Genomic DNA, 24233 nt, shown 5'->3' on the forward strand with positions numbered 1-24233 from the left:
TATATAACATAGAATTTATTTTCAAAGACGAGTTTGAACATATTATTAGATAGATGGTGATAAATAATAATACTTCAGTAATTGAATGTGCTTGAAGTTACCAATTTGTACAGTAAACATTTTAAATACAGTAATAAAAAGCATCAAAATTAGAATAATAAATAAAACGGTTTATTCAATTTGCCATATATTATTTATTTAATTATTATTTTGGAACCCTCTGTCATATGTATAAAATTTCAGAAACAAGACAATTTTTATCGATAACTCAAGTAATTATTATATGTATCAATATTTTATGCAATTTTAAGATATCGCATTTGCTTGTGTTTATTGCACTGTGTTTTATATCTTAAAACTAATTATTTATATTATGTTGCAGTAGGTACTTTCAAATGAACATAAAAATTGTACAATACAGTTTTTCAACTACATAATATACAATATTACGTATAATCATAAGATTTCAATTCCTTATACATAATAAATTTTGCGGTTATTAACAAGATAAAATTTTTGTCGGAAGTCTTATTACCTTAAAAGTACTATAACAAGTAAAACTTCATAACATGTTCAATAAAAAATCTAAGCTATAAAGATTTAAACTACCCTAGCGACCTAAAACCTTGTTTAACAATAATGAAAACATAATATTCAAAATAATACGCATATTTTATTAGGCAGTCAATGTGTAAATAGCGTGGCATAAAAATCATTGTGGAAATATATATGTATAATGTATATGGCATAATTTCAGAATTCAATACAATTGAATCAGAATATGCATTGGAATACGTGCTTTGTGAATATAAATCTGCTAAAGCACCAATTACGGAACTAGAGTTTCATAGCGATTCTGTGAAAGCACTCAAAAGAAACCTATTTTTATTTTTCATATACAGCACACGATATTATCACTCAATTGACTTTAGAATCTTGGTAACTAAGTTTTGATTTCAAAAATATATTTCGTTACAAACACACGGTACGTTCTGTAAAGGCTCCTATAATTGTCATATCGTTAGAGAGAGCGGCACGCATGATCTGGGGACCCACTGAATCCTTAACGCGCAAAGTAAATTCCCGTCTGGCGGGTGTAGGCAAACCTCCTCCCATCGCATTCAGGATTCTCGATCGACCCGCAACATCTAACGGTTGCCCCTCAACACTATTTCCCAATACTTTTCGAACGCACTTAGATCTGCACACTTCACGCTCCGCATCGAAAAGATCCCTTGCAGCAATTTCAAACGTTCTCCTCTTGTCGATGCCACCCAAGCTAGAATTAGACCCGACGGCACCTTCACTTATTGCTTTTACAGCACCTGCTTTCAATATAGCAGGTAACAAAAGTTCAACTACTGCCGCTATCGTTCTAGATCGGAGGAAATGTAAAACTTGTTCTGCTTCACGAGTTTCATCAAATAATCTCCTTTGTCTCGCAGCCGGTACTGGCCTAGCGACGTTCCATGCTTCAAGCCAAGGATTACCAGGTAAAAGCATACGATCGCCCAAACTACCACCATCATCAGGCTTCCAGTCCCTTGGAGAATACCAACGCACAAAGTCACAAAGCTCCGCCCCAGGATTGGCAGCTTTGAAAGCTTCCATATCAGACAGTAGAGATGCACTCATCATTCTAGCTCGCAATTCTGAAGCCTTCGCATCATCTCCTAATCGTACCATTAATTCAGCATCTTCTTCTAACTGATCCTCGGTTTTTGGCGCTGGGTCCTATCAAAATATAAATTATAAAATTAAAAGCTGGACGTTGTAGAAAGTGTATTTTATTATCAAATTACTTTCTCTTCCGCCAACAAAAGATATGTGTTAGTGTCAATATCTAAAATTAAATTGGACAGTAATAACCGTATCATGCCTGACACACATTCATGTGCAGAAATTTTGTGAATTATATTAGGAGGTTAAAAAAATATGCATAAAGAATAATTCTCACTTGTGTACGAGGAACATAAAGGGGAGCTCCATTTTTCAAAGTCGCATTTTCCAAGCGGTTGAGTCTCCCAACGGGGCGATTCCAGGGTAACTGTTCTTCATTTTCCTCGTCATCAGAACAATCGAAAAACTCTTCCTCAGAAGAGGTTCCTGGTAAAGCAGTAGAATTTTCGACAGCTTTTTTGATGCAACAGTTCAACAACTGCAGCTTTTGATGAAGTAAACACGTTCGCGCATTTGGTGCTCCGTCGATTACTCTGAAAATAAAAGCTGTTTAAGCATGGATAAAGAAAACATAGTTATTAATTGTATACTTGGATTCACGTAAACCTACATCATTATAACTTTCACTACAGAAGCAATTTAAAAGCAAAAAAATATGTGACCTCAAAATTAAGTAAAGAATACGCAACGGCCAAGTCGGTGAAATTTCTCTCTCGTGTATGCAAATTCAATTGATACCTAATAGTTTACTTCAGTTCAACTTCAATCGACGAAGATAATTCATATATACGTAAAAGTACATAAAAATGTACCTGCACAATTTATAGCCATCGGCATTCTAAAAAAAATCTTGTTTGTATGCCATGACCTACAAACAACGTAAACTAAACTAAACGCGCGAACGCTCTTAGAACCGTTATCATATTGAATTACAAATTTGTAGCGAGACCAGAAGGCAGGCGAGTCCGCGAAGCAACTTTTTCAAGAATCTTAACATCTAATCGGTCGGTGAACCGTTTGTTTACCGGAGTTGGGAGCCCACTAGGCACGGGTCAGATCGCGTCGGGGGGAACAGCGGCGCGTACGCACAGTGAGCCGTCGGCGCCGACCGCGAGAACGTCCAGACATGGAGCTAAAGCGAGCGATCGCATAGTACCGCTATCGAAAACCTATCGACAGTGACCTCTTTTTCTAATGTACTAATGATGACTGAAAATCGGTGACCAAAGAAAACCTGTGTGAGTGTTAAACACAAGTGATACAAGGAGTGCGTGTAAAAGGATTTAAAAGAACAGGACTGTGCAAAAATGGTAATTGTCTCAATAATTTTTGTAAACATATAATCTAAGCGTAGAAAGCTATTTCCTAGCTTCCGTGCTCTGAACCTGACCTACAAAGAATATGCATCAATATTTACCGGCGCAAACTATAAATTCCCGGCGTTTATGGATAGGAAGAGATGAAATTGCTTTAAGCTGTCTACGTACACATAATAGCTTTTAAGACATAATAAATTTAGGATCAATATAAAAACATAGTTTAGTTAATGAATTAAAAATAGATTAAGATAGAAACTTAATATTTCAATGCATTGCATATAATAAGAATGCTAAAGAAATAAAATGTGTACATTAACACTGAAATCATAGTTACTTAAACGTATATGTCTTTTTATATATGCTTTAGTAACTAACAATCCCAAAATCCTGTTCTATAGCTGACGATCACAAAGTTTTAAAATTAAATTTTCAAAAATCGAATACCAAGTATCTAGGTAGAGATGCAAGTTCAATAAAAGCTTAACTTCGCAACTCGCAAGAAAAAAGTTTCCAAAACGAAAGTTGCATAAGACGTTAAAAGTTTTAAAAGTGTGCATTTCTATTAACTGTTCAGTATCAGCGAAAAAACCTGCACTTTAGTATACCTCAATATTAAAATTTAAAAGTACAATACGTTGATCGATTTTTGGTTATTTTTTTGTAATGATCAAACCTCTCTCTACTAAAAATCAAATTAGCAGATGCTAATAGATAAAATCAAGCCAACCCAAGACCAACCAACTCCCTTACTAATTATGCACTTGCATTAGCATGGCTTATAGCTGTAATCAAAATCGATAAAAATATACATATAAAAAAGGTATGAGCTCGACTGCTCATTCCATATACCTAGCAGGCATTTAGTTTCTAACATAAAATGACATAGGTACCTGTAGCGTGTGTAATAAAGAAACTCCCTAGGTAATTAGACTGATGAGAGATGGATTACCACGGAATTTTATATTATATTTCTTTAATTTATTGAGTGAAGAAAGAGAAAGTTATACCTTGGTTAAACCTTTTTTAGAAGACTTTTTTATTTTACTTAATGGCATTAATTATTTCGCCCATCCTATATGATTATATAAATCATAATTATATAATCACAACTTCATAATAATCATTAAAAAAACATGACTGTCATAACAGTATTTGAAAAATATGACACAGTCATCGAAATTTTCTATACTTTCTTAAACCAGTATATAAAACACGTCTTGCATAATTATCTCATAGCTCGTCGATGGAACTACTCATTCTCATTGTCAAGAACGGTTTTTGTCAATTTCACTTCCATGTCATGTAAAAGCTTAGACAATAGAGCGAGTAACTGTTTACATTGGATACATGTTTTATCTGCTGTCTAACTTATGCCGGCGCCTTTGCACGATGACACCTTTTCAACGGATGAGAACATTTCTGTATAACTTTTAATCAATTAATCATAAAATCCTTATTATAAAGATACTTATAAAACTATGGATATAGTATTATAATTTCAGTGACAGACTTTCTAATCATATCCTATGGATATTCTAAGAATAGACCACCTAGTAAACCTTGCAGTTTATAATTATCATAATCAACTATTTTTCCATGACCAGCCTGACGAAACTTTCTTTCGTTTGTCACATTTACCTACTGTTGAACAAATACAGTTATATAAAGGCAGTCGGGTACAAAAACAATTACGTTTCCTAATTCATTACTAACTATATCAACACGCAACGTCTATTAGGAATTCCAATCCAATCGCGACGTTAACATAACATTTTTGGACAAACTCATGCTGAAATCAATGTAACACAACGCTTTATATTTTGGTAAAAAGGATCAAGTTATTTATTTTTATGTCAAAATCGAAGAATGATTTTATACGTATAAGTCTAGTACTTACATATTTAATACATGGAAGCAATTTTATGTTTGTGTAATCATATTTTTAGTTGTAAATACATATTAACATAATAAATAATAATCATATTAATGAATTTTTAACTAGATAGAAAACGATTCTATACCAAATGAAGCTTAGAAATTTGCATATTAATACTAATCGTTAATTAATTTAGATGGTAACTAATCGAGTTTTTGATTTTAAACCTTGTCGTAATTTTCCATCAAATGGTACTTTAACACACATACAAAATATAACTCTTGAAGAAAGCAAACATTGAAAAATTATATTCTTTAAACTATTCTATTATATCATTATGTTTAACCTATTCATTTTACATTTAGCTGACCTGATAATTCGTACATATAATCAGTTTAAACGAATTTTACTTTAAAGTTTAAAAGATTGTATGAAGAATGAGTTTTATTGATTTCGCTACAGAATGATTCAGTTCCGAATATTAAATTTTCAATCAAAACCCTTCGCTTAAATATCACTATTAATTTCGATTTGCATACGAATTTACAAAAACATCCCTATTTATTTTTTGTACAGTTATTGCTCGTTCTGGTTTTTAGTTTCAAAGTATTTTGCACGTTACAATGCATCTCTATGGCATGCAGGACTTTATGGTTCATTGATCTTGTCCAGGTGTACCATTCGTCTTCCTCACATCGACACGGTGCACACACCCTTACGAAGATTGATGACTACTGACTATGGAACTAATAGACATGAACTTTTGTGCGATTTTACATGCCTTTTCCTGTAAAATACGACTCACACGTTACACGTGCCGTCTTACATTTGGGTTTTTAAGATGTAGTAGTTTTTACTATCCAGTACTTTCATCATAGCAATTTATTTATTTATTGATGTGTTGCTTTAGTGCCTATTTATAAAACACAAGCTGTATAGCTATAGAAATAAACAATTGTGTAGTCCCAGTTTCAAACATTGATTAAGAAACTTGAGGAAATGTTTCAAATTGAACTTGAATTGAAACCATGTTTGGTTATTCACAAACGTCAATATGCCGTAGACGTATTATAATATGATTTTGATATAAATGTTTTACGTTTTGAGTAAACAAACAAAGTTTCTGTCCTGCCGACCTAAACTTTGAAGCGGAAATTGAGCTTATGATTAGTTGGTTGTTTTAACCGCTAAACCCAAACAATGGTCAAATTCGAATAAAATATTAACTAAGCTATACTTACTGTCAATGTCTACAATTACTGCTTGTGGTCAAAGTATACGATTTTTTTTAATTGAAAAGTCGCCAATAATATGAAAATGAAGGTATATATTATGTTTTGTGAAACGTCCAAAGCAGTGAGATACATCAGTAACATGTGCATGAAAGAAAGTGATTTCTATCGATGTGATTCTCGCGTCTCTAGGTGAGAGAAATGTGACATCATTTTAGTAATTTACATTAGCAATTAGAAAATAGTGGTGACTTCCACCGTGCACCGTGTTGCGGGGAAACTTCGAGATGAGTCGTTTTCAATTCTCATTTCTACGTGCACGCTTTTTCTGTAGCGGAGTATCAATATGTATTACATTTGATAGTTAGAATTTAGATGAGTTAATACTATAATTTTAACAAATCCAGCTATTTCTGTAAAAGTAGCAATATTTGTTATGTCGAAGAAAACGACTCCCTTATTCTATTTCTCAAAACACTATAATTGCATTTAAATCTATTTCTCATAAAACCATGATTGCAGAACATAATTTAGACATTATTCTGCCGAGACTATTTATTATAATTGTAGGTTAAAGTCACGATTCCGCATTCACGACATTCTCTTATGGCCATACCTAAATCATCTTTACTTAAAGCTGTTCAAAATTGTTTTGTTCGAAGAGCTCAACATAATAGTATGTTTTCCCAAGAGATCTCTAAATAGATTAAGCGCAACTTCATAGACATCCGCATTTGGCAAACATCGCTATTCCAAGCTTCACTCCAGGCTGTTATCATAACACTTATTTCAAATGTCCACAGACATGTATCAAGATAGACTAAGCGAGTGTATGTACTTCCCGTGTCCAAACTAAGATTATGAAACTTACTTGACGCTGGCCTACACTCAGTCCGCGCTTGCAGTTCGCCAAGGAAAGACGTGAAGCTGAATAAAGTAAAATGCCGAATTACGCCGTTATAAACTGTAGAAACTCCACAGCTGTGAGTGGCCGAGTTAGCAGAGATGTTTCCTTCCACCGGTAAGTAATTTTCTAATCAGAATATGCACTATTTATTTTAAAATCAAATAAAGAATATCTGTGGAAAACGATCGTGACAAACACGGATACCAAATCATACGAAATGATTCGGAATACATTGCGGCTTTTACTTGGCACGGTAAAGATCGAGTCGTATGATAACAAGCAATGAATAGCGTCTTCTCATTTTTCTGTTCTCATTTTTCTGTCCAATTTTGTGGTTAGTGATGTTCATTTGATGCAACAGTTCTCGATTCTAATCGATTTTATAATCGAACAGAAAAATGATAATTTGAAGGAGCAATTTTTCAGAAAAAAAGGCATAGATTTTTTTTGTCATTTAATACGACTTGACCTAGAACTTTTAAGTATTTTAATACAAAGGTACTAAAAATAAATATTATGACATGGACGCCATTAGTTAAAGTGTCATCTTGGGAGTTTTTTAAGAAAACTCCTTATTGCTTAGACTATGTTTGTTTTTTCAGTTTTCCAAGTAACCCGAACATAAAAGAAAAATGGATTGATGCAACGGGACATAAAAATTGATTGATTGACAGTTTCATTACTTTCTTTCGATGGCCTCTCTAGTACGTAGTACACGGTAACTCAATGGGCATATGTAAGAAAAAGCTAAAACACATTAGTTTACTTGTTAGAATATTAAAAGGTTTATTAATTTATTTTATCATTCCTCTGTCTATGGTAATTATCATTTTTCTGTCTTGAATCGATTTAGTAATCGATTACGATTCATTTATTTAATTACCTCTTAGACATAGATCTAGTTTGATCTGATTTCTTTCGATTTACTTCGATGGGATAGGACGATACTAGAATCGCCGCGGGAGTGGCGTCCTAATCGATTTAGCGTAAAATGAAATTACCATCTCTAAAAAGCGCTCGTGACGTCATAACGCGTCAAGGTCAGTACAAAAAATATGACACGCTTGGTTTTCATACAGATCGCGGTACTTGCGTAGTCTATCTATGTCTGTGCAAATGTCAAATAAGTTGCGACCGTTCTCACCGGCCGTAACTGCTTTCAGACGTGTTCGTGTATGATGGAGATATGTACATTATATTCTCATCAAAGATCAATCGAGACCAATAAAAAAGGGATTTAGAAGAAAGAATTGAGAAAATATTGCAATTTGAATTATTAACTAAATAAGGCCATATCAGTAAATGTGGCATAGAAAATTCACATAAATGTTTACTTAGTATTGTCACAGATAAAATAATGCTATGTTACAATAATATTATGTCTTTTCTTTTTATGTTCGTGGACTAGGATTTCATGTAGAGCATAAAACATTTGGTACCTAAATTTAAACTTAAAGCTTTTTCAACAATATTTCTAGATTTTTATTCGTAATTGATTCAAGAAAAAACTTGTGACAAACTAATGGAACTCTTTTCGAATGATATTAACGATAAGTATTGGAAAGACTGGCTATTGGTCTCGCGTCGGTCGCCATCGCGGCCAGCACGCAGTCAGTCAGCATAACGCGAACAATCCAAGATATTATTTCGATTCTTTTCATGTCTTATTTCAATACAGAGACTAGAAAAAAATATTAGTTTTTTTAGTAAATATTATGAAATCATGAAGTGGTCTTCAAATGGTCTTAGATTGAATCAATAAATACATAATTATAAAATGTTATTTTCAATTTATATACTTACAAAATATTTTATGACATTAAAAAATGGCTAGATCACCTTCTACAGAAATGATTTATTAATAACTAAAGTATGATAAAGAAGAAAGTGCAAAATTAAGTGATTATGAGTTGATCACGACAACATCTGCATCGTCGTATTTAGAACGAATTTTACATGTCGCTGTGAATTTAGACATGGTTATACCTCGTTAGTCGTTAATACTTTAGAAATGGTACTATACTATTTGTATATACTATTTGATTATATCATGAGATACGTTGTTTTACGTTGGAATATAAAATGCGCGACAGGTGAGACTCCATCTCATCATTAACGCACCACCGCATACCGGTGTTTTTACACTCTTCGCTTTTTCAACCAGAATGCACACTGCTCTTTTTTACAGACTATAAACATACAATTTATTCTTTACGCTCACGATACGCATCCCAATCGGTAATATCAAACAAAAAAGATATATTTTAAAAATAAGCAAAAACGTTTATTCCAATGAATCAAAAAGTATATAAATAGATGACCGACTAAAAATATAATATGCTTAAAATATTTATGTACAGATATGTAATAACTTGTTTGCAATTCAAATCAAAACATTTACCGCGTAATTTAAATAGTAATAAATTACAAAACTACGCAAAGTATACGCAGAACAATGTAATATACTGTCACTAACATTATCATAAATAAGTAGATAATATTGTAAAACAAAGCATTGACTATTAGCACAATATACAGATACATACAGTAAGGAAACTTCATACAAAATGTTCGAAATGGCTCCCCCCCCATCAAGCGTGTTTACAAGGGTATTGAGGGGGATCGATAGTAGCGGGTGACACATCCACAGATTTTGAATATAGTATGGAAAAAAGTTTAAAGTGATGTCAATTCACATTAAATAAATATCGATTGTTTCAGTTTGTAGCCCTTTCAATAAATATATTTGTAAATACCATATCTGACTACAAGTTAAAAAGAGACTATTTTTAAATTTCTATAGATATGGCAGTATGAGTTTTATATTATGTTGACATATTTTCTATCAAAATGATAGGCTCTACAAATAGTACCTATTAGGAGTCCAGTCTGTTTAAAGATCGCATCTATTTTTTACGCAATCTAGAAGAGCACGAAAATATAAAAAAAGGAAACCTTAAAAAAATCTTGTTTAAATTTATGTGCATAATTACGTAAATATTAGAGAAGAAAAAGATAGATATTATAATAATTATTGTATTTTTATCGATACGTGGCGTCTCCACTTTGTCAAGCACTAAGTCTGTCAAACTATTTTCTTTTTCTTCCTAAAACAAAAAGGTAGAGGTTCTATGCTCGTATAATAATTGCTGTTAGACGAGCTTCCTCGAAAACTTCCTTTAAAACTCTTTTATATAAATATTTCTCTAATTTAGCTTTTCCTTCTAAATAAATATGTATGTATTATATTCCCTCTTCTTTTTCATAAATATGTATTTAGTTTATTCTCTATTATCTTTACTTTTATTGCCGCCCGTGTACCTATAATTCATTAATTCATTATCCTTTACCTTGGGCAGCCTGGTAGAGATCGCTGATAAGCGATAAGGTTGCCTTATGTGCTATGCATGTTTTCCATTTCTTTTAATATTATGTAATGTAATGGTACATAAAATAGTTAAATAAATAAATAATAATTTTAATTTATTTTTGCATATTTTGTGTTTTTTAATTTAATTTAATTTATCGTTTTAAAAATAATTTAGTAGGTATACCTACATACAAGTATTGTAAATTCTGGTTTAAAATAATTATTGAATATATGTATAATACAAATATCAAGCATTATAAATAATTTAGGTACATTAAATAGCCTTCGGCGTCCATAACAAAACTAGATTTCGAAATATAGCACTGATAAAAACGTATAATTACTTTTACAAGCTGTATTAATTCGGATTGTTTCTTCTTGTAAATTCATGTTTAGGCTACACCATTTTTGTATTTTAACGGGTTTTAATCTCCAAATTACCACAAAATCAACTGTGAAAAAAAGCAAACAGAAATATACAGGCCGAATTGATAACCTTCTCCTTTATTTTTCAAGTCGGTTAAATATCAAAAAGTAACAGCCCTATAGCTATACGTCATAATTTCATGGGGGGGGCTTAGTTTCCTAACTGTATGTACGTAGTATATATCTGTCAACTGTGCTATTAGCATTGACGATCACTTCAGCAATCGCTCATTTGTTTACAAAAATATACTCAAATTGTTAGTTAATCCTTACAATAATTGTTGAAATAGAAAACTGAAAAGCGTGTTAAGAGTGAGTAGTTTCTCATCTACAAAGGAATGCACAAACTGACGTTAAGTCATATAATATATAAATCACTTGACATTCTTGTTTCGCTTTCATTTCTTGCTGATAAATAGTCGACATTATTAACGAAAATGACTCTGATGTTGAAACGAGAAGCGACGAACAGACCCGTCGGAAATATCGATACGAAAATACTGTTGAATGCATTGAAATATTCGACTCATAGAGGAAACACGAAGAGTTCCTAATTAAAAATTTCTGAATGTTACAATAACGTCAGGAAAAATATCAATTATTGTTCTACGTCGTCATTATTGCAAAACTTGGCGTTACTGATATATAGCCTGTTAATTCAACACAATTAGAATATAATATAGGAAATGAGTTAATTATCGTAACAGGTGATATCCTCACTGAACTTTTTGCAACGTAATGAAATAATGAATTACAGTTATTATGATTTATAGATATCTATCTATATAAGTTTTATTTGATCATAATTGATAAGTTACCGTGCCCATAGGAATTTATCGATTTTTGAAAAATAAACACAGTGAAGGCTAGGCAATCGAAAGCTAAGATTGCCTAGCCTTCACTATGTTTATTTTTCAAAAATCTATAAATTCCTATGGGCACGGTAACTTATCAATTATTATGATCAAATAAAACTTATATAGATAGATATCTATAAATCATATATCAAGGTTAGTGCAACTTTACATCATATAAAAAAACGACGTGTGGCACTCGGGGACTGCTGCGGTAAAGCTATTGCATAGCATGCCTTCAAGCCACACCTCCGAGCCCGTCGGAGTGGGGAGCGTGAGGTTTTTTCGTTACGGAATTTCTCGATTCGGTCCCCGCCGCGCTCAAGGCCCGCGATAGAAGCTATGCAATAGCTTAAAAATACTTTATACTTAAACTTTCTTTAAGCATACATAGGGCCTAGGGGTATAGGGACAGAGAAAGCGACTTTGTTGTATACTATGTAGTAATAACATGACAATAATCAAAACTTAATTATAAACAACTAGCTTTCCGCCCGCGGCTTCGCCCGCGCAGTCAAAGAAAAACCCGCATAGTTCCCGTTCCCGTGGGATTTCCGGGATTGCGTCATTTTCCCGGGATAAAAAGTAGCCTATGTCCTTTCTCGGGTATCAAAATATCTCCATGCCAGATTTAATGCAATCTTTTTTACGACCGAATTATACAACAAATTTAATGTTAATAATTATAGTCAAGTGTACCACATAGTACAAAAATGGAGAGCGCATTATACCTCATGAATTTAATGGCTCTACAAATAAATTTGTCAGTGTTTATTTGACTTTCTACAATTAAAAATGGCCTTACTTAAAATATAACACAATTAATGTGAATTGTGAACCTACATACATATGAACGTACCTATACATTATAATAGGCTATTTGACAGTATAAAAAATTAATTACTTTTTTGTGTAATCCATATATATATAAGGTTTTTGAAGCGATTTAAATTAATAAATGATATAAATAATAACTTATTTATTTATAAATCGTCGAGAAAAAACATCATATTTTTTAAAATGACCACGTGACCGAAAACATCCATGATTGGCTGCATCTGCTATGACGTCACAGCGGCGTAAATAACAAGTGATCCCAACGTTTACTCACGTCGTTGCTGAATTTCGCTTTTGGTTTTGTTTCTTGTATAACTTATTTCTTGTGATTCAAGGTGTCTGTAATCAGTTTTGTTCGTTATGTGTTATTTTTGTTTGTCATGGAACCTAATTTCGAAAAAGCAGACAGTAGAAATCTACCTAAAGTGGACGCTATAATTAGGAAATAATATTGTAATACTGTGCTATAATGGTTGGCATGTTCTTTAAAAACAACCAAGATTTTTATGCTCCTCAATTGAGAAATGTGAAAACAGCTACGTAAGTTAATATTTCAATCGTCATTCATTACCTTTTTAGTTAATTGTACCTACAAACATGAATCACAATAGCACAATAATTATGAAGTATACATTTTTTAGATTAAGTCCCTTATTTTTCATTTCAGCCATCCAGTTTATAGGATTGACGTGTTTGTATTGATTATTTTCAATATCAATACAAACACGTCATCATCAATCAATTTATATATATCATTATCTTACCTCAAGCAGGTAAGTAATGAGACGATTTATACTATGTATTGCAAATAAAATAAACTGCCTACTAGGTATTCAACACCATACTTACATCGAAGTGGTCTTCACAAAAAAATATAACTGTTTTAATTGATATATCTAATATCACTTGGATTTCTGCGAGCTAACTGCAACCACTTTCTACGCATTTTTATATCTTTTGGAGCACATATAAATAGTTTGTCAGGGGTTTTAATAGTTGTATTTCTGCATCCAGGAACTACACACTACCTATAAGAACTCATTTTCTGGTTTTTAAACAGATTAACTTAATTATACTATAATTAAAACAAAAACGAACAATAAGTAACTAGGAGCAAGTTGATGTTTACGCCGCTGTGACGTCACCATGGTCGCGAGACGCCATATTCTTCAAAATTGTGTTTTGGCGGCGTATTTGAATATCATGTTTTTATTTTCCATTTTCTCAATGAATAACTACAAAAAATTAAGAAACATGTGTTTTGTGTGCTCTATAAACGTATCTTAATAATTTGAGACAGTTATCAAAACCTTGTCAAATAGCCTGCGAAAGCATATCATAAATGTAATAAATGCCTCATTCTTTACTTTCACGAAATAACCTAGTAATCACGGCATAAAACTGTTAATATATTTACTATTTTATGCGACCACATGTTAAATTTAACCAAAGCTCTACAAATACATGGAAATGGTGCGCTTGAGTCGGCATGACCGCGCATGCGCACGACAGCGCCACCTAACGGCATTTCTTCACGGCTAATCGACGCACCCGCTACTGCGATCATCAATCATCCAGAACTGGATTACATCACGATAAATTTCTTAAATTCCACACGTCATATTCTTCGATCACAGTTACAACCATTGTTCAATAAATAACCGTAATTCTTAGAGCGTATACGCACTATGCGGGTAGCCGCATTGCGGGTAGCCGTCCGGCTGACCGCAAGCACAATTATGTACGTAATATTCATTTCTATGCGCACTGTGCGGTCTGCGGTAGCCGCATCGCAGTGCGCATAGAAATGAATTTTACGTACATAATTGTGCTTGCGGTCAGCCGGACGGCTACCCGCAATGCGGCTACCCGCATAGTGCGTATACGCTCTTACGCTATAGTAACTTGGAAATAATTTTTCTTAAAGCTATTATATTCAAAATATAAGTATGTAGATTGTATGAAATTAATTATTATAACTGTATAATCCGCATAGTAATACTATTTTTTTTTTAGTTTTATAAATAACAAAACGCTTTTAAATTTTTCATTCACAGAAATTGCTATTCTTATTTCTGAACTGAAGATTCGTCGTGAAATAAAATGCAAAAAGCCAAACAGAATGGAAGTCGTGATTGGTGAGGCAATAGTGCACATTGTTTTAGCGATGGCACTCGATAAATCTAGTCACGTTGTTCCCCGGTTCAAGTACACCATCTCAGCTAACAACAGTTTGTTCTCATTCAATGATTATACTTGGTCTAGTTGCAGTCATATTTCTTTAATGTGGATTTTCAGAATCCATTTCCATCCATTTCCATTCTTGAAAATGTCGAAGGGTAAATAAAAAAATGTTGTGTGGTTTTATGAAACCACGGTAAAAGTGAAACTGTTCGAACGGTTGCGAACACTGCTTTGTGTAGCGCATGTCGCGTGACGGTCGGCTGCCGAGTAGGTATACCTCCGCGATACACGCGACATGCGCTACACAGACCAAAAATTTTTGAGACGATGTAATAAAAGTTTCACTTTAAAATAGTAAATACACGTATCAAATCGAATTAATATTTGTGTGATAATCACTGATCACTGATAACAGATAAACAAAATACAAATTCATAAATCCTTATCTTTTCTTTAATAATTTATTTTTAATACTTATGATTAGTGATATTGTTATGTTGTCAATTTTGAATTTTCTATTAAAATGGGTTAAGAAAATTGGGGTCAGAATGGTTTTGGCCCGCCTAATGCGTAACATTCGGCGGCGGACTTCACGTAGACACGTGATTAAACCGATCATCATCCCCCGTTTGGTCCTGGGAAGGATGGTCAAAATTTCATACATCGCTACATTTACCACATTGAAAAAACATATCTATAGCGCGATTCAACGTATTACTGGCGCCATCTATTATTCTTATCAAGAACTAAACAATATGCTACGAATTAACACGACTCTTGTACATATACATAGATACTTTTTATATTTATCATCTGTAAATACACATTCGATAAAGTGTGTTATAAAAATCGGTTAGGAAGTTTGTAATAGATTATTACAGTCCAATACAGTCATTGGTTATTACCATATTATACGTAAATTGTACAAAAACATAATATATGGTTGCATAATATATGTTTTGCAGTGAGTTAAAGCCAATAAACAGATAATTAAAAATTATATAAAATTCTGAGAAATAATTTGACGTACCAATCGTTAAATGCTGCTTATCGATTTCTCTTCACAAACATACTTTAGTTTAACCGCCGTTATTTCAAAACAACGATTAATTTACAAAATAATTACGGATTATAAAGGAACAATGAGTTCACAAAAAATCAATCATTCTAACATCGATTAAAAGAAGTCGGTAATACAAGAATAATCTTTATTATGTGGTGATTGTGCCACTCATTACTAACTTATGATTTAATAATTAGATTCGGTAACTGTGAGTTGTGACTAGTCATAAATCTTAATTAAATATTAATAAATCCAACTTCGATCTCTAGTTGGTATTATGCATATATTTCGTTTGGCAAATGCAAATTCGCATTCATTCGAATATCATTTCTTAAAAATGTGGCTTTATAATATATACAACTACAAATTCGTTACGTTTCATCTTCGTACGTCTAAAACAGGTATAGCATCCAAAGGCCACGCGAAAGTGAATCGGTCACCTAAACTCATCTTGTACGTCGACTTCCATTGTACCGTTAGCAGCGAAATCGGATGTTGACTCATCTAAATAGGCCAGTGTTACGGTCCCATACCAACGTACAGCATCACACGAATAATTAAAGAAATGTATTCTTTAATTTTATGTTGTAATTATAAATTTAAACTTTCACGCTCATTCTTACGATTTTACTCACCATGAACTATTATGTGGGCTGCTTAATTTAAATAACCGTTATTGTAAAGAAAACAATGAGTTGGTATCCTCTCTCATACGATAGTTGAGGCATAGCTATACATACATATTATATTATACCTCGTTGAAGTTTGGTGTGACTACATGCAAACTAAGAAGTAATAAAAATGTAGAGCACAATCTGTGGCGTGCTGCGATTACGTTTTGATCTCCGGTGATGGGCGAAGCCTTAATTGTTTTTTTTTTCTTTCGATAATAATGTGATTTTTTTTAAAAAGATGTATCTCATTAATTTGAGAATGCCCAATGCACATATAGAGAAAATAAGAAGTAAGAAACTCTACATTAACATAACATTATTTGCAAATGTATGAAAATATAAATAAAATATCACTGACAATAACTATTTAAAATGAACAATGAACACATAGGCCACTACATACGCATATCTAATTGTTTCTTATGGTTCGGTGAACAACAGACACGTATTTAGCATTACACGCGCAGGGAAAGCTGCAGTTTTCCGGGCTGCTTGCTCGAAGCGCCCACGATGCACTTCTCTACAACGGTCCATGCACCGCTTGATTACAGCTCATTATACGCAGCCATATTTATTAAACTAAAACCCGCTGCGGCTTCATATGATTTGAGAAAGTTACTGGTTATGATTAAGAGGAAAGTGATCATCGAAAAGTGTTCCGTGAAATCATTGATAAATCACCAAAACATAAGTATAATTTGATGAGTTAATCGTCATTTCGTCGTTCGTTTTGGTGATACACGAAAACTTGTTTATTTGCCTCAGTATATAAATATTAAATAGTATTTCATTTATATAAATATTCGATGAAATCAGACTTCTAAACTCATGCATAGAGCTGTTTTTAAGTAAATATAAATTTTCAAGAATACATGTTACAAGATTTTTCTTAGTGAATAAACAGTGCCATAAGGTCAGACTTATGTCTAACAAACATATAACATAACGCCTCTATTCAAATAATGAGTATCTTCCTTTAATTCCAGGAGAACCGAAGAAGGCTACATGTCAAGCCGTGGAAAGTAACGGTGCTATTCGTCACACTTGTCGCGCATGTCCAAGGCCAGTGTCCGTGGAAGGAATCACCAGCCTTACAGGAAGCATGCGTGTGCGCTTACAATTTAGCTCGTCAATTGTCTGTACAGTGTGATCAGGTATATACTTAATTATGTCGTATCTATTTTAAATAGTAGGCCACGGCTAGCTGAGGAGTAATCCGATAAATCATTTTAATGTTTATATATTTGTTGCAAATGGCACAAATTACAGACTGAACCTATTTTTTAGTATTGATTGTTATTATTTAAATTATGTACATTGTTGAGTGTCTATAATTTTTATGGATACGATAAAGTATTAAAGAACAATTTAAATTGAAACAAGTAGTAAATATTTTATTAAAAAGTTTTTAATATATTTTTACAGGTGAACTTTTCAACATTGTTGTTCGCTCTGAATTCAAATGCTCGCAAAATCACCATAGATCTCTTATACATAAATAACTCTACAGTAGTGGAACTCACAGATGATCTTTTTATAAATCTTGCTATACATAACCTACAAATATCAAGTTGTAAAATAAAGAAGGTTGAAGATCAAGCATTTCGAGGACAAGGACAATTTTTAAAGAATCTCAATTTACAAGATAACGAGCTTACTGAAGTTCCTACGAAAGCATTGAGCATTTTAACCAGCCTTTCTCTTCTGGATATATCAAAAAATCGAATATCGTATATTGAAAACAATGCATTTGTTTCTCTACAAGAACTCACTACTCTTAAAGTTTCAGATAATAATGTAACACTGGCGCCATATGCTCTTGCAGGTTTAGAAAACTCTTTGAAAAATCTTAATTTGAAAGGCACTAAACAAAAATCTGTACCAGAATGTATTCGTGGACTGAGAAGTCTAGCTTTCTTAGATCTTTCTCAAAACAGTATAAGAGAATTGCCTGGCCCTGACGGCTCTCAAACTTTTGAAGGATTAGAATCACTGACGGCGCTGAATCTTGAGAGGAACTTGCTCGTGAACTTAAGGAAAGATGCCTTTTTAGGTATTAAAACTACATTGAGTTCACTTAGTCTCCTTAATAACTTGTTACCTGAATTTCCAACGGAAGCGATTGCCTCTTTAACCGAGTTGAGAGTTTTAGACATCGGTTTTAATTTGTTAAACAAAGTGCCGACTGATGCATTTTTAAATAATCCTTCCATAACTTTATTAGCTCTTGATGGTAATCCTTTACCAACAGTCCCTGAGAAAGCATTAGCGCATTTGAATCTCACTCTCCGCGGGCTTAGTTTAGGAGGACGCTTCTTGAACTGTGATTGCCGGCTTCGCTGGATAATTGAATGGATTCGCAATGGTGAACTTCAAGTCACATCTCGCGAGAGAAATCCCCAATTTTGCGGTAATCCACCACACTTTCGTGAACGCGGTTTTTATAGTTTCGAGCCTAATGAGCTCGTTTGCGAGCATGATTTACACGAAGTAACAGATTCCTTACCAACCACAAGTAAAAAAGTTAATGAATGGAATACAAACCACTCAACTACTTCCACGTCTACAACAACATCAACTACTTCGTCGACAACGACAACATCTACCACTACTGAAATCATAAATACCTATAATGAAACTTCCACTAAGCCTCCTGTAACAACCCCAACAACAACAACCACTAAATCAACTACTCGAATACCAGCAGTGCGACCAGCAGCGCCTACTTGGCGACATGCTCCAAATCAACGACCACCTGTTGTGATGAGCTTCCCACAGCAAAAACCTAAGATTGATGACTCAAATGAAGTAATTGTGAAAAACGCATACAGACAAGATAATTCAGTTATTATCCAGTGGGACTCTGATGTTGCAAATATTTTAGGCTTTCGTGTAGTATATAGGTTATTTGGTGACAAGAGTTTTAAACAAGGGCCGCCTCTCGAAGCAAGTGAAAGAGAATTCAAAATAAAAAATGTTCCATCCCAGGTAATTTTAAAAATTCATTTTATGAACATAAGTTTTACCTTTTTACATGCAAATTAAAATATTTCAATTAATTTTCAGGAGTGTATCGTCGTTTGCGTGATTTCCTTAGAGGAAGTGCACGTCAGTCCGGAGACGGTACCGTATTCGCAATGCAGAGAAGTTCGAACAGTTTCAGCTTCGGCTACTAATATGGACAAGATTACGATAGCAGCTAGTGCCGCAATTTGCGGAACCATCGTCGTAGCTGTCCTTATTTTTGCAGCTGCATCACGCAGGCGATCGAGAACTATTCACCGTCTGCACACGCAACCGCCTGAGAAATTACCAAATCCATGCTGTGGTGGACTTACTGGAACACCAAGTCCCAATGGTCCGCTGTCGTCGTTAACTACGCTTGGTGCGTTTGGAAAGCAGCGTGAGTGGGACCAGGTGTCGGCTTATAGTGCACGATCTATTCCGCGTGCACGTTCTTTCACTGAACCGGCTGCTCCAGATCCTTTACAAGGCCGACCGGGACGCGCGCGTTCACTGGCTGATGGCCAATCACAGCACAGTTATTCACATTCTGGCCGCTACGGCGCGCCTGGATATCCTGGAAGCTTGTTAGGATCGAGAACCGGTGAGACAGTCTATATCTCTTAATGTTTTCTGGCTTTCACTTCCTTACAACACAATACAAAATAATTAACAAACAAAACAACGTTTAAAATTAATCTTCTTATGTTATAGATCTTCGACAATCGCGTCAATCATTGGGAGCTGCATCAGAACGAGCATCTCGTTTGTCACTAAGCGGAGCTGCGGGCGGAGTGACGAGTGGCACGGCTGGGTCTAGAAGAAGACCTAGATCGCGATCACGACCCGCGAGTCGCTACAGCGTCGGCTCAATCGGCTTAGGCTACTGCGATACATCTGATAACTGGACAGATCATGATATGGACATTTATATGGCACGGAACCCAACAACCAGAGGCGGCCTCGTACCTTTATAGCGAACGAAAAACACGGTATTGGGCGAAATGAGGCGTCACGAACGTTATTTGCCAACACGGACAGTGCATAAGTACTGCATATCGTCATGCAATCCTCGGAAGCGCGCCCACCCATGCCGACATTCTCACCGTCATAGCTGCGAGGCTCACGATTCAAATAGTGACTTAACTTTGAAAGCATTTAGGTGTCGCAATAGGTGAAGGAAGGACTGGAAATGATTATCTTTGTTTTTTCTTTTTCTTATTTTTATTTAAAAAATATTTATTTATTTGTGATTGCGATCAGAAACTTTTCGTTTGTATATATTTCTTTTAAAACATAATATTTAAATATAATGTTAATAAACAGATTTGAACCTAGGTTGATGAAGGACATTGTGGTTCAAATCATTGATTGATTCATCATGAAACCAATGGCATGTATAATGTAATGATTACTATAGAATGTAGAGAATGTATAGTAAAATTATATAATAAATTGTACATATTAGTGTTATAAAAACACAATGGAAGCAGATCCAAATGGTGCTATAGATAAGTGACTGGTTAATAAAATGTGTGTAAATAAATATTTAATATGTTGAAATGTGTCTTATTTTAAACTGAATACCATATTTTTCACTATAATAATTAAGATATAAATTCATATATATTGCCAAACTTTGTATTCACACAACTTTCCCTTTCAGTCCAGTTTCAAAGTAAATAATTATTATTTAAGTACATTGTATTGTATTACATAATATATTGTATTGTAATTATAAAGAACCATCATTCTATGATAATTTATTGATTATTATTATTCTACATACCTATTGAATCTGCATACCAGTAACTACATAGTACATACTGTTTAAGAAATAATTACTAGCAAAAAGCTTACAAAATTCAATGCAATAATTTGGAAATTTAATTATAACTTACCCTGGTACAAGAATCCTGTGTTCCCACCTATACTGTAGCTCCTGTACAAATTCATACCAAAAGTGGGCAAGGTATGGCAGACCACCCGCATCCATAAGTCTAGCACATGTCACCGAGAGTCGCCAGACTAAACCATCTTCAGGACTCGCCTTGACATAACTACACATTTTCACATCAGCATTCTCCTGAAACACATGTAGTTACTGACATAATACTTTATATAAAAATCTCTAAGCAAATCCACATTACATTAAGAATTTTTTTTTTCAATTTACTTGATTTTTAACAAATCAACAATATTTACAATTGGCTTTTCACACAAAACTCATTTTTGTATCACAATTTTGTGTTTTAAATTTTAAATACATAATATTAACATCATGGAATATTTACCTGCTTATTTTCAACATCCAATTCCTTTGGATATGTGAATGTACTATTTTCAATTGCATCAGGAAAAACATAATATAACAATGGCATCAACAAATCATCAGTTATTGGCCCCTTAAATTCTGATACTGATGTATTTTGTCGCATAGCAGCTTTCACAAGTTTTGATATTGTTATTGGTGCCTCTGTTATTTTGTGCAAAGGATTGACTATGCCCAAACTTTTACTTAGACCTAACACATCCATAAGCAGGTTGTTGTTATCTAGTACACTCATCACTTTCTCAATCATATCAGAGAGCAGACAGGTAATATTGGTGCGCATTTTTATTGTTATTGTCCAAGTCGGAGCCATTAAAGGATCAATATCAGAAAATGTTGAAGAGTCCACTATTGCACTCTCCCTAAATTGAGGCCATACAGCATTCAGGAGAGCACTTTGTATGGGATTATTCTCTGAGCCAAATGGAACTTCAATTAGTTTTTTCACATCAAATCCATCTATTGATAAAAATTCATTAGATTGCAATCTCTGTCTCCATGCAAAGGTATCAGAATTTTTGAGTTCATATGAAAATTTAACAGAAATAACAACAGCATCTAAGGGAATTGGTGATGATATCTTGGATTTGAACAATCCCACAAGACCACTTAGATGTGAACACTGATTAGAAATACGCTCCAAATGTATTGTATCGAAACTGATTTTAAAATCACTGTCTTCGTAAATACCTAAGTATGTGTGTTGCCAATGTTCTCTTATTTTAACAAAGAAAGGTACGCCACAGTCAGCATTAGCAAATGCAATATTGACTGAACTCATTACTAATTTTATAATGCTACCTTCGACAAGAGGTGATCGAGGACAAAGCATTATATACCGTTTTAGGCCAAACCAATTCGATACGGGAAACGCGCTGCCATCATTATCATCCATAAATCTCGACGTCGATTCCCAAATACCATCCTGCAATTCTTTCAATAACGTATGCTCGTCAGATACCTCTATATTGTCCGAGTTCTTAACGGATTCTAACGCATGATAGGTAAGTTTAAAATCAAGACCATGTAGTTTTAAATCTTCTGTTTTCGTAATCCATTTCTTTGTATTCTTCTCCGGGAACTGTTTTGGTAATTTAGATTTAGATAATTGCCATTCTAACATTAATTCTTCTAATCGGGCTATGAACACTTCCCATTCCGATGCGGTTGTAAAATCTTGATGATAAATATCATATTCATCTATTTCCTCATTCATTTTAAATTTTATTAAAATATTTTTATTTGTAAACTATGAGACAGCTGTTCATGACATACGGCCACTTTGACACATTGATTTTTGACGCACACACACATTGATTGAGATGTAACAGCATATAAAATATTGTTGGTACAGCTTTCATTACCTTTTCATATTCTTAATAATTTTCACAGACATAGATAGACTACGCAAGTACCGCGATCTGTATGAAAACCAAGCGTGTCATATTTTTTGTACTGACCTTGACGCGTTATGACGTCACGAGCGCTTTTTAGTGATGTTAATTTCATTTTACGCTAAATCGATTAGGCCGCCACTCGCGCGGCGATTCTAGTATCGTCCTATCCCATCGAAGTAAATCGAAAGAAATCAGATCAAACTAGATCTATGTCTAAGAGGTAGTCAAATAAATGAATCGTAATCGATTACTAAATCGATTCAAGACAGAAAAATGATAATTACCATAGACAGAGGGATGATAAAATAAAGTTATAAACCTTTTAATATTCTAACAAGTAAACTAATGTGTTTTAGCTTTTTCTTACATATGCCCATTGAGTTACCATGTACTACGTACTAGAGAGGCCATCGAAAGAAAGTAATGAAACTGTCAATCAATCAATCTTTATGTCCCGTTGCATCGATCCATTTTCCTTTTATGTTCGGGTTACTTGGAAAACTGAAAAAACAAACATAGTCTAAGCAATAAGGAGTTTTGACAAAAAAAATCTATGCCTTTTTTTCTGAAAAATTGCTCCTTCAAATTATCATTTTTCTGTTCGATTATAAAATCGATTAGAATCGAGAACTGTTGCATCAAATGAACATCACTAACCACAAAATTGGACAGAAAAATGAGAACAGAAAAATGAGAAGACGCTATTCATTGCTTGTTATCATACGACTCGATCTTTACCGTGCCAAGTAAAAGCCGCAATGTATTCCGAATCATTTCGTATGATTTGGTATCCGTGTTTGTCACGATCGTTTTCCACAGATATTCTTTATTTGATTTTAAAATAAATAGTGCATATTCTGATTAGAAAATTACTTACCGGTGGAAGGAAACATCTCTGCTAACTCGGCCACTCACAGCTGTGGAGTTTCTACAGTTTATAACGGCGTAATTCGGCATTTTACTTTATTCAGCTTCACGTCTTTCCTTGGCGAACTGCAAGCGCGGACTGAGTGTAGGCCAGCGTCAAGTAAGTTTCATAATCTTAGTTTGGACACGGGAAGTACATACACTCGCTTAGT

At 33.9% G+C, this 24233-nt stretch overlaps 2 protein-coding genes across 4 annotated transcripts; one reads left to right on the plus strand and one right to left on the minus strand.

Moving 5' to 3' along the window:
- Nucleotides 1–170: 170 nt before the first annotated feature.
- Rab3GAP1 (RAB3 GTPase activating protein subunit 1) lies at nucleotides 171–23053 on the minus strand. Its single transcript, XM_090111196.1, has 4 exons — nucleotides 21720–23053; nucleotides 21327–21511; nucleotides 1958–2213; nucleotides 171–1734 (listed from the first exon to the last, which is right to left on the minus strand). The coding sequence occupies exons 1-4, from the start codon at nucleotides 22971–22973 to the stop codon at nucleotides 973–975; spliced, it is 2457 nt and encodes an 818-aa protein (XP_089967322.1). The 5' UTR covers nucleotides 22974–23053; the 3' UTR covers nucleotides 171–972.
- On the plus strand, nucleotides 2722–20988 carry haf (leucine-rich repeat and fibronectin type-III domain-containing protein hattifattener). Of its 3 annotated transcripts, none has more exons than XM_090111180.1 (5): nucleotides 2722–2990; nucleotides 17409–17576; nucleotides 17848–19410; nucleotides 19489–19825; nucleotides 20140–20988. In XM_090111180.1, the coding sequence occupies exons 1-5, from the start codon at nucleotides 2988–2990 to the stop codon at nucleotides 20400–20402; spliced, it is 2334 nt and encodes a 777-aa protein (XP_089967306.1). In that variant the 5' UTR covers nucleotides 2722–2987; the 3' UTR covers nucleotides 20403–20988. The 3 variants fall into 3 exon arrangements, with proteins under 3 accessions (XP_089967306.1, XP_089967312.1, XP_089967300.1); XM_090111186.1 differs by having other exon boundaries at nucleotides 19489–19807; XM_090111174.1 differs by having other exon boundaries at nucleotides 2723–2990; nucleotides 19489–20029.
- Nucleotides 23054–24233: the final 1180 nt, after the last annotated feature.

The sequence above is a fragment of the Colias eurytheme genome, chromosome 2 (genome assembly GCF_061535395.1).
Source record: "Colias eurytheme isolate Ceu_HAF_F1 chromosome 2, ilColEury1 Martin Lab GWU primary, whole genome shotgun sequence".
NCBI lineage: Eukaryota > Metazoa > Arthropoda > Insecta > Lepidoptera > Pieridae > Colias > Colias eurytheme.

What these genes read in the sequence shown, in the direction of transcription:
- haf (XM_090111174.1), top strand. An exon ending in TAAAAAATGTTCCATCCCAG is followed by an intron (nt 19,411 to 19,488) that starts GTAATTTTAAAA and finishes ATTAATTTTCAG; the next exon opens with GAGTGTATCGTCGTTTGCGT. An exon ending in CTTGTTAGGATCGAGAACCG is followed by an intron (nt 20,030 to 20,139) that starts GTGAGACAGTCT and finishes CTTATGTTATAG; the next exon opens with ATCTTCGACAATCGCGTCAA.
- Rab3GAP1 (XM_090111196.1), bottom strand. Translation starts at nt 22,973, where the DNA reads ATGAATGAGGAAATAGATGAATATGATATTTATCATCAAGATTTTACA. An exon ending in TGGATGTTGAAAATAAGCAG is followed by an intron (nt 21,512 to 21,719) that starts GTAAATATTCCA and finishes CATGTGTTTCAG; the next exon opens with GAGAATGCTGATGTGAAAAT. An exon ending in CACAGGATTCTTGTACCAGG is followed by an intron (nt 2,214 to 21,326) that starts GTAAGTTATAAT and finishes TTTTATTTTCAG; the next exon opens with AGTAATCGACGGAGCACCAA.